Raw genomic sequence first — 15888 nt, forward strand, 5'->3', positions numbered from 1 at the left:
CACATTTATTGCTTTTTTCATGCTCTCTCTATGTATCTGAATCCATCTACGTTCATCTATTATTTAAATCTACCTCCCATTTTTATCTTCCTCTCAACTTTGCAACTGATCTACACAATCTTCCTCATGATCCTCAACACCAGTTTCCATGTCATTTACAAACTTAAAAATCACATCAAAGTTACTAATGTGTATCACAACCAATACTCCTGCAGTATATCACTAGTACCATCGATAAAAGCGTTCTTTCATCTCTACCCACTTCCTCCTATCATCAAGCTCATTTTTGGTCCAATTGATCAGGTTGCCATTGATTCCATGTCCCTTAACTTTCTGGAGGAGCCTATTTACAGGATCTTGTCAAAAATGCCTTGCTAATGTCCAGATAGATAACCACTGCCATGCTTCAACAACTCAAAAACTCGAATAAATTAGTGAGATAGGATTATCCCTTCACAAAACCCTCCTAACTATATCTAATCTGTCCCCAACTTTACAAATGTACACAACTCCTATCTCTTAGAATTTTCTTCAATCAATTTTTCTTCTACTGATGCAAGATTTGCCAGCTGCTGATTTCCTGGTTTATTCCTATTGCACTTCTTAAATTCAGAAACACCGTAAGATCAACTCCTGTCTTCTACTGTAGATGGAAATATCTGTCTATATCCCCTGCAATCTCCTTTGCGCTTTTTATCTCTCTTATTGCTTTATCTTACAGCTTTTAGATTTATTTTATCATGTATTTTTTCTCCAACTACCTCTAAATCCTCTCACCCTTCACTCTGATTTCTACTTCAACAGTTCATCCCCAGGTAACCTAACCTCTTTCTATCAGCATTGGCTGATCAGCAGGAAGCAGAGAATGGAGTAAAGGGATCCTATTCTGGTTGGCTAATGATTACCAGTGGCGTTCTGCAGGGGTTGGTGTTGGGCCACTTCTTTTTACGGTTTATGTTAATGATTCAGATAGAAGAATAAATGGCTTTGTGGCTAAGTTTGCAGATGATACAAAGGTAGATGTAGGGGCAGGTAGTGAGGATGAAATGGAGAGGCTGCAGAGAGATTTGGATGGATTATGAGAAGGGGCAGAAAAGTAGCTAATACAGTGTTGGAAAGTGCACCTTGGTAGAAAGAACAAAAGGGCAGATTATTATTTAGATGGGGAGAAAATTCAAAATTCAGAGGTGCAAACAGATTTGGGAGTCCTCATGTAGGATATCCTAAAAGTTAACCTCCAGGTTGAGTCAGTAGTGAAAGCAAATTCAACATTGGCGTTCATATTTGGAGAAATAGGATACACAAGCAGCGATGTAATATTGAGGTTTTATAAGGTATTGGTGAGGTCTCACTTATAATATGGTATACAATTTGGGGATCCTTATTTAAGAGAGGATGTGCTGACATTGGAGAGGGTTCAGAGAAGATTCACAAGAATGATTCCTGGAATGAAGGGATTAGCATATAAGGAACATTTGGCAACTCTTAGATTGTACTCTTTGGAGTTGAGAAGAATTAGGGGTGGGGGAGCTTGGGATTCATAGCAGAATTTCAAATGTTGAAAGGCCTGGACAGAGTCAATGTGGCAAAGTTGTTTCCCATGGTAGATGAGTCTAGGACAGGAGGGCATAACTTCAGGCTTGAAGGACACCCATTTAAAACAGAAATCGGAGGAATTTCTTTAGCCAGGGAGTGATGAACCTCTGGAATTTGCTACCACTGGTGGCTATGAAGGCCAAGTCGTTGGGTGTATATAAGGCAGAGATTAATAGGTATCTGAATAGTCAGGGTATGAAAGGTTATGGGAAGAAAGCGGGGAGTTGGGCTCTGTGGAAGAATGGATCAGCTCATGATGGAATGGTAGAACAGACTAGATGGCCTGTTTCTGTTCCAAATCTTATAGTCTATCCATCCCTCCTTCATCTTCTCTGCATGCAAAACTACTTCATTTTCTCTTTTTCTTATTTCTGATAAAGGATCTTCTACTTGAAACATTAATTCTGTTTGGCATTAGATCACTGCATCCAATTACCTAAATGAGATGTTATATAATTATCTGTTTGTTATCTGAATTTTGTTTAAGTACTATTATCAATTTTTGACACATAATTTATAAAAGAATTTGCAAGATTAAATGGAAAATATTGAACATTTTTGTTCACTACTATGCACATTTATTATTAAAATTCAGAAGAATATAGGATTGTAGTACTTAATAGGTTTTCTGTATTCCGTTTGTGTAAAGAGACTTCATGCCAAAAAATATTGGAATAGACCCAAGTCCCTTCACTGTTCGCAAGCCAGAAGAAACTGGTAAATCCATGCTGAGGTAAGGAAGCAATGACTAAATGTGATTGTCTACCCTCATTTTTTTATTCAATATAATTTTGTCATTAATTACCATTATATTTAAAAAATCAATATCTGTGACGTGGGTTCCATTCTGACCTCTGGTGAAATCAGTATGAAACTTGAACATCTCCCTGTGACTGCATGTTTTCCTCACACTTCATCGCCAGGTACTGAGTTTCCTCCCACATCCTAAAGAAGTGCTGAGAGGTTCATTGCCTCCTGTAAATTATCATTAATGTAGGTGGGCTGGGTAAGTTGACGACATAAGGCATGGTAACAGGCCCTTTTATTCAACAGGAGCAGGTTATTTAATGATAAAGTAGGATTACAGAATGGAATTGGCACAGGAGTTCCACTACTAGCAAAACAATAATGACCAAGCTGTTTTTAGTAATTTAATTTAATTTAGACATACAGCATGGTAACAGGCCCTTTTGGCCCACAAGCCCATGCTGCCCAATTACTCCAAATTGGCCTACAATCCCTGGTATATTTTGAAAGGTAGGAGTAAACCTGAGAACCAGGGAAAGCCCACACAGGCACGGGGAGAATGTACAAACACCTTACAAAGAATGTAGAATTTGAACCCCAGTCCCGATCGCTGGTGCTGTAATAGCATTGCACTAACCACTACACTAACTGTACTACCCTACCGCTAATGGCTAGAATCTAAATGTATTGGAGTGGTAAAAATGTGAGGAGGACATTGTGGAGAACACTTATGGTCTTAAAATAGGTCTGAGACCCTTTTCCATCCACCTGAAAGAGTTGTGACTGTTCAACCAAAATGTAATACCTCTGACTTTGTTCTATATTAGATGCTGCCTAAATTATGTCCTTAAAAATCTGAAGTGGGCCTTTACAATCTTTTATTATTATTGGATTACTACTAACTTGGTGGTGTTTACTGATCTGTGTTAATTAAGACCTGTCTTCTTTTAGTATTCTCTGATTTAAGTGGTCAGAAATTAAGCAAAGCTGCATGGTCCCTAGAGCCTCTCTGTCATATGGTATGTTATGAGCCCAGAGGACCCCAAAACCCAGCAGTAATAGATATTCACCAAGAAAAATGGTTACTTAAACAAAAGTTGCTTTTAATTATCTTTAAACATGAAAATAGAATCACACTTTAACTTATCACCATTGGCTTAACTAACCCAACTTAACCCCCTTCCAATTCTAAGCGCACATGTATGTAATGTATGTGTAAGTTCAGAAAAGTTCTTTGGTTCACAGTTCAATCCCACTTCTCATTCCTCCAAATTCACTAGTTGCAGGTAATTCTTATACTATGCACAGAATTTAGCATTTATAAAGTTCACCATGCTTTGGTGCTTGAAAGGTAAATGATTACTGTTCAGGAAGGTTCTTGTTGGTTTTCAGAGAGAGATTTATTGTACAGTGGAGATCCACAACTGATTTACTTCTATCAGCCATTTCAATGTCTTGCTGACAAAACTTGCCCCCTCAGGGATCTCCAGATGATGACCTCTTTCTTTTTGGTCACACAGAGTACCTTTTTTTTCCTCTTATTTCAAGTGAAACATTAGACAGTCAGTCCTCTCCTTTTGCATGAACAACAAGGGCTTTGGCCAGGCTGAATCAAGCATTTACAACCCGTCTTCCAAATGGGGTTTTACACAAGCTTGCCAGCTTGTCCTGTTTCAGTCCTATCTGATGTTGCTGGCTGTAACACTAAAAGTTATCTCTCTTTTTCTGTCAGTCTGTCAGTCTGTCTGTCTGTCTGTCTCTCTCTCTCTCTCTCTCTCTCTCTCTCTCTCTCTCTCTCTCTAAGAGAAAATCTGTTTGACTCCCTCTACTTGCAAAACCACATGACCCTCTTAGAACAGCTCCAGACAATCTGCAGCTCCAAACAAGATATTTCATCTGTTGCCTTTTTGTAAACAATAATCCATTAGTGAAGTCTCTTGGGCACTCTCCAAAAAAAAGACTGATGGCCCCAACATGTCTAGCATGGGGCTGAACTCCAGTATTTTAAATAAGATCTGTTTTAAAGTGTTTGTATGTGACTTACTCTAACAAACCTTTCCCGATTTATCTCCCAAAAACTTATCTATATACTCTGTCACAGGTATTATTATTATTAGTCCAGTATTTTTCTTAACTTTCACAGCCAATCTTCATGTTTATTCATTCCTTTAATAGTTAAGTATACAGCTATCTGCCTTGAATAACCACATGCCCTTCCTTAGCATAATTACATAAACTTGCAGCTTGCTTTCTCATTTAGCTTTGCTTTATCAATAACATAAATGAAATGGCAATATCAGTGTTATGAGCCCAGAGGACCTCAAAACCCAGCAGCAATACATATTCACCAAGATGAATGGTTGCTTTTAATTATCTTTAAATATGAAAACAGGATCTTCTTCTTCTTTCTTCTTTGGCTTGGCTTCGCGGACGAAGATTTATGGAGGGGTATGTCCACGTCTGCTGCAGGCTCGTTGGTGACTGACAAGTCTGATGTGGGACAGGCAGGCACGGTTGCAGCAGTTGCAAGGGAAAATTGGTTGGTTGGGGTTGGGTGTTGGGTTTTTCCTCCTTTGTCTTTTGTCAGTGAGGTGGGCTCTGCGGTCTTCTTCAAAGGAGGTTGCTGCCCGCCAAACTGTGAGGCGCCAAGATGCACGGTTGGAGGCGATATCAGCCCACTGGTGGTGGTCAATGTGGCAGGCACCAAGAGATTTCTTTAAGCAGTCCTTGTACCTCTTCTTTGGTGCACCTCTGTCTCGGTGGCCAGTGGAGAGCCATATAACACAATCTTGGGAAGGCGATGGTCCTCCATTCTGGAGACGTGACCCACCCAGCGCAGTTGGGTCTTCAGCAGCGTGGATTCGATGCTTGCGGACTCTGCCAGCTCAAGTACTTCGATGTTGGTGATGAAGTCACTCCAATGAATGTTGAGGATGGAGCGGAGACAGCACTGATGGAAGCGTTCTAGAAGCCGTAGGTGATGTCGGTAGAGGACCCATGTTTCGGAGCCGAACAGGAGTGTGGGTATGACAACGGCTCTGTATACGCTGATCTTTGTGTGTTTCTTCAGGTGGTTGTTTTTCCAGACTCTTTTGTGTAGTCTTCCAAAGGCGCTATTTGTCTTGGCGAGACTGTTGTCTATCTCGTTGTCGATCCTTGCATCAGATGAAATGGTGCAGCCGAGATAGGTAAACTGGTTGACCATTTTGAGTTCTGTGTGCCTGATGGAGATGTGGGGGGGCTGGTGGTCATGGTAGGGAGCTGACTGATGGAGGACCTCAGTTTTCTTCAGGCTGACTTCCAGGCCAAACATTTAAAACAGGATCACACTTTAACTTAACTAACCTAACTTAACCCCCTTCTAAATCTAAGCGCATATGTATGTACATTCAGAAAAGTTCTTAGATTCAAGTCCAATCTCACTTCTCATTCCTCGAAGTTTACTGGTTGCAGGCAATTCTTATACTGTGCACAGATTTTAACATTTATGATGTTCACCAGGCTTTAATGCTTAAAAAGTAAATGATTACTGCTCAGGAAGGCTCTTTTCGGTTTTCAGAGAGAGATTTGTTGTTCACTGGACACTCACAACTGATTCCTTGTAAACAGCCACTTCAATGTCTTGCTGTAAAAACTTGCCCCATCAGGGTTCTCCAGAGTGATAACCTCTTTCTTTCAGGTCACCACAGTGTTCCTTTTTGTTTCTCTTATTTCAAGTGAAAAATTAGGCAGTCAGTCCTCTCCTTTTGTATGAACCACAAGGGTTTTGACCAGGCTGAACCTAGCACTCACAACCTGTCCTGTTCCAGTCCTAGATGCTGCTTAACTGTAAAATTGCAGAACTGAATCCCCTCTCTCTCTTTTCTCTCTCTCTCTCTCTCTCTCTCTACTCACACTCACACTCACACACACACACAGAGGAAAGCCTGTTTTACTCTCTGCTTGAAAAACCACGTGACCCTTTTAGAACAGCGAGTTCCACTCCAGACAGCCTGAAGCTCCGACAAGTTCTTTCATCTTTTGCCTCTTTGTAAACAACAATCCATTAGTGACGAGTCTACGAGTCTTGCAAAGGCTCTTTGTGCTGGACCATCTAGCATGAGCAGAGCTCCAGTATTTTAAAGAAGATCTGATTTAAAGTGTTTGTATGTGACCTACGCTAAAAACCCTGCCTCAATTTTTCTCCCAAAAACATATCTATAATCTGTCACCATCAGCAATATTGTCTTTTTGATATTGAAAAGCAATATTGCCAAAATTACACAAATTAAAAAACAATTTTGCTGATATTGTCTTTTCCTTTGTCAAGTAATTTATAAATACAGACCAACATGCCACTAAACTTTAAAAAAAAGAATCTTTTCTATTTTGCCAATTCTCTTTTTGTGTTAGTATATTATCTTAAACCTCCATGGGTCTTTGTATTTATATATATATTTTTAATTTTAGTTCCTTACCTCCAACCTACCAGCCACCCAAGAGCCATTCCTGTTCACATATTGCTGAAACAGATCCACAGCAGATGCCATCCCCTACCTTACTCACAACCCTGGAACACCTTACAACAATGTTGCCTATGTTAGACTAATATTTATTGGCTGCAGCTCCCTTTTCAAAACAGTAGTTCCAAACAACATTATTCTCAAGTTATGTAATCTTGCTCTCAGCACCCCACTCTGCAATTGGATCCATGATTTTCTATCCCACAAGTCACAGTAAGGGTTGGTGACGGCATTTCCTCCACATTTGTCCTTATTACTGGAATACTGCAAGGATGTATGCTTAGTGCTCTCTCTATACTCCCTGTATACCCACGACTGTTTGATGAAACACAGCTCCAACTTGATCTATACATTTATGGATGACACCACCATTGCAAGCAGGATCTCTAACAACAATGAAACTGAGTACAGAGAGAGATGGAGGGACTTGTGGCTTAGTGTCAGGATAGCAACCTCTCAGCAAAACCAAAGAACTGGTTATAGACATCTGGAAGAGGGGTGAAGCTTTCTTGCCTGACAACATCAATAGTGCTGAGATGGAGATTGTAGACTGCTTTAAGTTCTTAGGAGTAAATGTCTCCAGTGGCTTGTCCTGGTTGTCCTACGTTGATTCAATAGTGAAGAAAGCACACCAGTGCCTCTACTTCCTCAGAAACTTGAGGAAATTTGGCATATCACCTGCATCCCTTAACAACTTCTACAAGTGCACCACCAAAAGGGTACATCACTGCACGGTAGGGAGCTGAAAGAAAGAAACTGCAAAGGGTTGTGAGTGTGGCTCATACACACCCTACCCCCTCCCCTGTTCCATCAAATTCATCTATAACTCTTGCTGCCTTGGAAAATCAGCCAACATGTTAAAGGTCTCCTCCCACCCCAGCCACCTTCTCTTCACTCCCTACCATCAGGAAGAGATTCACATGTGTTAGATAATGCACCACTGATTCAAGACCATTTCTTTCCAGCTGACTCTTAAATAAACCCCACAATAACAAAATTACATTGCCTTTACTCTATACCAACTGATCCCTTTCTGTAACTGCACTTTTATACTATGTCTTGCTTTACTAATGTATAAAAAGTTGACTGGTCTGCCCACTGCCTTTTCAATACACGTGATAGTTAACTTGAACTTTAACAGATCAAATACCTTTTCAAAAGTTAAGTACTATGATCGTGTCTCCAAGTTTTCTTCTAATACCATCATAAAATTTGCAGATGACACGACTGTGGTTGGGTTCATTTCAAGGGCCGACGAGTCAGCCAATGGGGATGAAGTCCACAGACTGTCAGTATGGTGCTCAGAAAACAATCTGGAATTGTATTCCTTGAAGACAAAAGAGTTCAAGATAGATTTCAGGAGGAACAGTATGGACCCAGCTCTGTTGTATATTAATTGGGATTGTGTGGAAAGGGTCACGACTTTTAAGTTTCTGGGAACATATTTGACTGAGAATCTCTCTTTGACTATTAATACCATTGCTATAGTCAAGAAGGCACATCAATGTCTCCATTTAATGAGAATCCTTAGTAAAATCAGTCTACAGAAGAAGTTATTGATGTCCTTCTATTGCTTCTCTATGGAAAGCTTGCTGACTTACTGTGGTTTGCCAGCTGTACAGCAGCGGAAAAGAGGGATTTTCAGAGGGTTATTAATATGGCCCAGAAGATCACTGGGTGCTCCTTGACCTTTTTGGAGGGTTTATTTTGATCTCACTGTATCTGGAAGGCAGCTAATATCCTTAAGGACTCTACTCACCTGGGCCATCATTTGTTTGACCTATTGCCCTCACGAAGACGATACAGGTCCATTAAATCATGGACCAACAGACTCAAGAACAGTTTATATCCCAGAATCATCCGAGAATTAAACTCCGCCAATTAGTGTATTTTGTATTGTTTTAATGCTAATTTTTTTGTTGTTTTTATTTTTTCTTATATGCTCATATGTTGTATTTGTGAGTACCACGGGTTATGTTTTTAAATTTTGTTGCATTTTCTTTCGCAAAGACAATAAAGTATTTACTTATGCTGTGTCACCCTTTGTGCATTGTTATTTAAATGCTTTCAGTCTCAGTTCTGTCAAAGATGTTTGCATGTGGTCATTTTTAGCAAAATCATGCTGAGGAAGAAATATTTTTTCTTATTTTTAATTTCTTCCATCTATAATTCCTAGAAATCTTCGCTGTTATTCATACTTATTCAAGGTCGATGATGGATAGGGTGCATGAGGGGAAATTGGTTTGACTATTATGCCTACAATTTGGAATACAGTTACTAAATTAAAAGCTCAACTTGCTTGCAATAATGACCCAGCAACACATAATGAAAAGGTGAACAAATATAATTAAACTCTTTCTTTCTTTCTTTGGCTTGGCTTCGCGGACGAAGATTTATGGAGGGGGTAAAAAAGTCCACGTCAGCTGCAGGCTCGTTTGTGGCTGACCAGTCCGATGCGGGACAGGCAGACACGATTGCAGCGGTTGCAAGGGAAAATTGGTTGGTTGGGGTTGGGTGTTGGGTTTTTCCTCCTTTGCCTTTTGTCAGTGAGGTGGGCTCTGCGGTCTTCTTCAAAGGAGGCTGCTGCCCGCCAAACTGTGAGGCGCCAAGATGCACGGTTTGAGGCGTTATCAGCCCACTGGCGGTGGTCAATGTGGCAGGCACCAAGAGATTTCTTTAGGCAGTCCTTGTACCTTTTCTTTGGTGCACCTCTGTCACGGTGGCCAGTGGAGAGCTCGCCATATAATACGATCTTGGGAAGGCGATGGTCCTCCATTCTGGAGACGTGACCCATCCAGCGCAGCTGGATCTTCAGCAGCGTGGACTCGATGCTGTCGACCTCTGCCATCTCGAGTACCTCGACGTTAGGGGCGTGAGCGCTCCAATGGATGTTGAGGATGGAGCGGAGACAACGCTGGTGGAAGCGTTCTAGGAGCCGTAGGTGGTGCCGGTAGAGGACCCATGATTCGGAGCCGAACAGGAGTGTGGGTATGACAACGGCTCTGTATACGCTTATCTTTGTGAGGTTTTTCAGTTGGTTGTTTTTCCAGACTCTTTTGTGTAGTCTTCCAAAGGCGCTATTTGCCTTGGCGAGTCTGTTGTCTATCTCATTGTCGATCCTTGCATCTGATGAAATGGTGCAGCCGAGATAGGTAAACTGGTTGACCGTTTTGAGTTTTGTGTGCCCGATGGAGATGTGGGGGGGCTGGTAGTCATGGTGGGGAGCTGGCTGATGGAGGACCTCAGTTTTCTTCAGGCTGACTTCCAGGCCAAACATTTTGGCAGTTTCCGCAAAGCAGGACGTCAAGCGCTGAAGAGCTGGCTCTGAATGGGCAACTAAAGCGGCATCATCTGCAAAGAGTAGTTCACGGACAAGTTTCTCTTGTGTCTTGGTGTGAGCTTGCAGGCGCCTCAGATTGAAGAGACTGCCATCCGTGCGGTACCGGATGTAAACAGCGTCTTCATTGTTGGGGTCTTTCATGGCTTGGTTCAGCATCATGCTGAAGAAGATTGAAAAGAGGGTTGGTGCGAGAACACAGCCTTGCTTCACGCCATTGTTAATGGAGAAGGGTTCAGAGAGCTCATTGCTGTATCTGACCCGACCTTGTTGGTTTTCGTGCAGTTGGATAATCATGTTGAGGAACTTTGGGGGACATCCGATGCGCTCTAGTATTTGCCAAAGCCCTTTCCTGCTCACGGTGTCGAAGGCTTTGGTGAGGTCAACAAAGGTGATGTAGAGTCCTTTGTTTTGTTCTCTGCACTTTTCTTGGAGCTGTCTGAGGGCAAAGACCATGTCAGTGGTTCCTCTGTTTGCGCGAAAGCCGCACTGTGATTCTGGGAGAATATTCTCAGCGACACTAGGTATTATTCTATTTAGTAGAATCCTAGCGAAGATTTTGCCTGTAGTCTATTAACCAACTATTTAGAAATAATAATGGTTTGGTATCTGACTAACATGAAATGTTTGCCATGTTCCCTTTCCACAGAGCTGGGGGCCTGCTCCCCACAATCCTTTTTATTACTCACCTGGTTTACCAGAAATTTTAACATTTAAGAGGTACTGAATTAAAAGATTAATGAAATATAAATCAAAATAACATCCAAACAGTGTGGTAAACCTGCCAGTGTGGCATCACCAAAATCCCAAGTTTGCCACATTATTGGAGCTTGCTGCACTTTGGTTATGTTAATTGATGGGAAAAATGTAAAACAGAACATGGTAGAATTCTGTCAACAGTGGATATTTTTAGTGCATCTAATTTAGAGAATATTTTGAGCTAGAAATATTTTTATCATATGTTTGCAAACATACTGCAAGCCAAAGTAATATTTATTTTCACTGAATAAAATGTATTTCTTACTTAGTCATTTTGGTATCCTCTCCAAACTTGGTCAATTTTACAGGTGGAGACTGTGAGGACAGGATCTTCCACTTTAGTGTGAAAATTATATATTGTATAATTTTTCCATTAACTGTAATGTCTTACCCTAGGCATCTTGATTAATATTTATACCCAAAAATGTAAAATGCTATGCAAACTATTTTAGTAAATGTTTTAAGGTTTTTATCTTTGAATATAGCACTAAATCCCATTGCTAATTTTTCACACTTATTAGTTTTTTGAAGCAGTGATTGAGAAGTGGAAATTTACTATCTTGTTTTACATTATAGAATATGAGCATATGGCTATATAATTCATCCAAAATGCATTTATTTTCAAATAGCAACAAGAGCAATAAGGAGGAGGCTGTATTGCAGCGAAAAACAGTCGCAAGTGCCCCACCACCACCGTCGGAGGAGGCTGTTTCTAGTAGTTCTGAAGATGATTCGGGAACAGACAAAGAGGAGGAAGGTGCTGTCTCTCAGCGATCTACACCGGTTAAAGTTACAGAGTTTGGGGAAAATACCAAAAATACTGAGGTTAGAAAAACATTTTATTTTTTGAAGTTAAATAATACTTCTCATTTCAGAATTCCAATATCGATTGAACCTGGTTTCATCAAGACTATTTGCAAGCTAGTTACTCATTAGATGAAAAACGAGAGGAGTTGCCAAATTGTAAAGTATTATTTATAGGGTCTATCATCAGATCATCTTGCAGTTATTGGACGTATATGTTCTGAAAAGTGCCTTTAAAGCAATGGAAGAATGTTAAAAAGAAAACTAAGGTTGAAGAGTTAAACAAGAAAATCAGCAGATGTTGGGGTCTCATGCAATTCACAAAAGCGCTGAAGAAATTCAGCAGGTCACAGGAAATTCAGGAAATAAAAGGCAGTCAACGTTTCAGGCCTGAGCCCTTTATAGGGAATTTTGCCTTTTACTTATTATAGATGCTGCATGACCTGCTAAGTTACTCCAGCACTTCAAGATTGAAGATAATGGTTAAATTATCAGGTTCTTTTCCTCACCAACTCCCTTAATTCATGAAGGATAGCTTCCTTTGAATGCAGGGAGAAGCTTTTATTCAACTGCTATGCTAAACGTGCCATCAAACTGCCATGAGCAGAAAGCTCACTATTACCTCATCAAAGTATCTAGGGATTGATAAATGGCTGCCAGCCTTCCCAGTAATGTATAAATCTTAAGAATGAAGAAAAATAAAAATTAATGTGGAAAATAAGGATAAAGATAAAACAAAATTGTTAAAAGAATATTAGATATCAGGAATTGAAGAAAAATATAGAATATTAGAGAACAAAAGCTTAAAATAAAATACACTAGAAACATAGAATGGAAAAAATTCTATTAAAAATTAAACAAAAATATGATGAACCAGGAGAATGTTATCTTGGCAGGTTAAAGCAGAGGAGTCATTCAGAATGATAAATGCAATAGGAACAGAAACTAATACTAATCAAAAAAATAAATAGTATGTTTAGACAATACTATATGAAACTACCTATACAAGTCAAAATTAGTAGGAGATGGAAGAATTTTTAACAAATGTTGAACTTCCTAAACTAGGAAAGAAAGAGATGATCCAGATGCTCCTTTTACAAGGGAAGAAATAAAGAAAGCTCTGGGTACTTTGCAAGCCAATAAGTCTCTGGGGGAAGCTGGATCCCCTCCTGAGTTCAAAAGACAACTTAAAGATTTGTTGATGCCCCTTTTGATGGATGTGTGGAGACCCAACCCCTACAGAAACTTTTTCAACTGCTATAATTACCGTGCTACCAAAGGAAGGTAGAGATCTATTGAAAACCTCATCATACAGACCATTATTATTTCTGAATGCAGACTATAACATTCTAGCAAAGGCACTGGCCAACAGACTGGGTGAGTAATACATCCAGATCAGGTGGGATTCGTTAAAGAAAGAGATTCTTCAAATAGCCTAGGTAGATTATTCAATATAATACATATGGTAAAATCAAGGTTGAATCCAAACATAACTATTTCTCTAGATGCAGAGAAGGCATTCAATCAAATAGAATGGTCTTTCTTACTTAAAACGTCAGAAAAATTTGGTATAGGCAGAAAATGTATAAATTGGATAAAAACTCTCTGTCATAAGCCACAAGCTAAAATTATAACTAATAACCAAATATCATCTATTTTTCCCTTGAGTAGATTGAGTAGACAAGGGCTGTCCCCTATCACCATCATTATTCATCTCTGGCAGAGATTATAAGAAAATTAGTTCATTTGCTGTTGATATGCTATTATACATGTCTGACCTGGCTGGATCCTTGATAAGATTGCAAACCATATTTGAAAAATACAGAAGAATATCAGGATATAAAATAAATATGGATAAAAGTGAGATAGTAGTGGCCCGTGAACCAAGTCGCAACCTGGCTCACAAAATGGCCAGTGAATGCGGCAATCATGAGGACCCTGCAGGGACCAATGGCTGTTATCCCACGTGACCTCCCACATGGTGGGAAACAGTGGACAAGAGTGGGAATGCTGGCCAGTCAGAGGCTGGTACTGTGATGACGTCACTCCTGTTGTCAGATGCAGGGAGAGAATATAAACAGAGCTGGCAGAGAAATAAATCAGTCTTCAACCTTGACTCGACTGTGTGTGTGTCGTTCTTACTCCACACTTGGTGTTGCACACATGTACGTTAGTGACCCTGATAGGTCCAACCAGCAGTTGGTCCCGATGATGACGAATCTAGCAGCTCTCCACGTGGTCTTGCTCAAGCTGCCAACATTCTGGGCATTACAGCCACACATGTGGTTTGAACAGACAGAGGCCTAGTTCTACCTTTGACAGATCGCCGCTGTCAACACCTGCTACAACTACGTAGTGAGCTTGCTCGACCAGGACACAGAAACAAGGGTCGTCGATTTCCTATGGCAGCCACTGGAGCAAGATAAATACAGTGCCCTCAAAGAGCTACTAACCTACACTTTCAGGCTATCACGGGACGAGCGTGCCATCCATCTGCTGTACTTGGACGATTTGGAGGACAGGGCCGCATCCGCCCTCATGAAAAATGTGCCCATGCCAAAGAGGAATTTAAGAAAATGGAGGAGTTGGGGATAATGTGGAGGTTGGACAGCCCCGGGCCTTCCCCCTGCATATGGTCCCAAAGGCAGCAGGAGGATGGAGGCAATGTGGTGATTACCGACACATCAACGAGCCCCATATCCAAGACTTCACCGCCAACTTACATGGGGCATGCACGTTTACAAAGGTCAATTTAATCAGGGGTTATCATCAAATCCCAGTGCAACCGAAGGACATACCCAAAACCGCCATAATCACCCCCCCTCGGCCTGTTTGAATTCATGATGATGTCCTTCGGGCTTAAGAATGCTGCTCAGACTTTTTAGTGGCTGATGAATCAGGTGGGCCAGGACTTCCCATTCGCATTCATCTACTTGGACAATATCTTTATTGCCAGCTGCAACCATTCAGAGCACATGGCCCACTTCAGAGCATATTCACCCACCTGCAGGGGTTCAAGCTGACCATCGACCCTGCCAACTGTCAATTTGGGTGGGACACAAATTATTTCCTGGGGCATTGGCGAAACCACTGCCCAAGAAGGTGGAGGCTGTTCAGCGGTTCACAAAACCTCGTACCATGAAGGGGCTACAGTTCGGATTAAGTGTCCCCTTTTCACACTCATGGCGAGGAAAATGAAGGCATTGCATGCATGGGACGGGGAGGGCTTGGAGGTGTTCCAGAAGACAAAGTACGCTCTGGCCAATGACACCCTTCTGGTTCACCCTAGGCTAGAGGCACCGACTGCCCTCACAGTGGATGTCTCCAGAACAGCCTTCAAACAGCTGTCCCTGACCTTTTTTAGCAGACACCTCCAGCCACTCGAACTGAAATAGAGTGTCTTTGACTGGGAGCTATTGGTGCTGTACCTGGTGTTCAGGTACTTCCGATACTTTCTGGAAGGCAGACAATTCAAAGTCTTCACAGACCACAAACCACTGACTTCCACCTTCCACGAAGTGTCTGACCAGTGGTCGGCTAGGCAGTAGAGGTACCTTTCCTACGTGTCCATATTCATCATTGACATTCATTCAGTACATCACCGGCAAGAGCATTGTGATGGCCGATGCACTCTCCCATCCCACCATCAAGTCTGTCCATGCCCTATCCCAGAGCATAGACTATTCAGCCCTAGGCAGGGCACAACACAATGACCCTGAAATCTTGGCATTAAGGACGGCGCCTTCCGGGCTGTGGCTGCAGGATGTTGTCATCGCCCCTGGCAACCAGATGCTCTTATGTGACATCTCCACCAGCAACCCCGTCCCATCATGCCAGCAGCATGGAGATGGCAGGTCTTCAACGCGGTGCACAACTTAGTGCATCTAGCCATCAGAACCACAGTAAAGATGGTGGCCAACAGGTTCGTCTGGCATGGGCTCCGCAAGCAGGTCAGTCAGTGGGCCAAGAAAGACCTGCATGCTCTGCCAGGCATCCAAGGTGCAAACTCACACAAACATCTCCCCAGACCTCTGAGCCAGCGTGGCATAGGTTCAGCCATGTCCATTTCGACATCGTGGGGCTGTTATTGGTTTCCCGTGGGGTGAGATGCCTCCTCACTATGGTTGACTGCTCCACATGATT

At 41.5% G+C, this 15888-nt stretch overlaps 1 protein-coding gene across 8 annotated transcripts in view; it reads left to right on the forward strand.

The window, feature by feature from the left end:
- fig4a (FIG4 phosphoinositide 5-phosphatase a) overlaps positions 1-15888 on the forward strand; it is a 161955-nt gene that overhangs the window by 125918 nt on the left and 20149 nt on the right. For 7 of the 8 annotated variants that reach the window (XM_069887570.1, XM_069887569.1, XM_069887571.1 and 4 more), the window contains 2 exons: positions 2246-2329; positions 11571-11766. In XM_069887570.1, coding sequence (XP_069743671.1) covers positions 2246-2329; positions 11571-11766 — 280 coding nt within the window. Of the gene's footprint in view, positions 1-2245; positions 2330-8063; positions 8756-11570; positions 11767-15888 lie in introns of those variants that run through there. The other variant, XM_069887572.1, reaches the window with a different exon arrangement.

This window comes from Narcine bancroftii, chromosome 6 (genome assembly GCF_036971445.1).
Source record: "Narcine bancroftii isolate sNarBan1 chromosome 6, sNarBan1.hap1, whole genome shotgun sequence".
NCBI lineage: Eukaryota > Metazoa > Chordata > Chondrichthyes > Torpediniformes > Narcinidae > Narcine > Narcine bancroftii.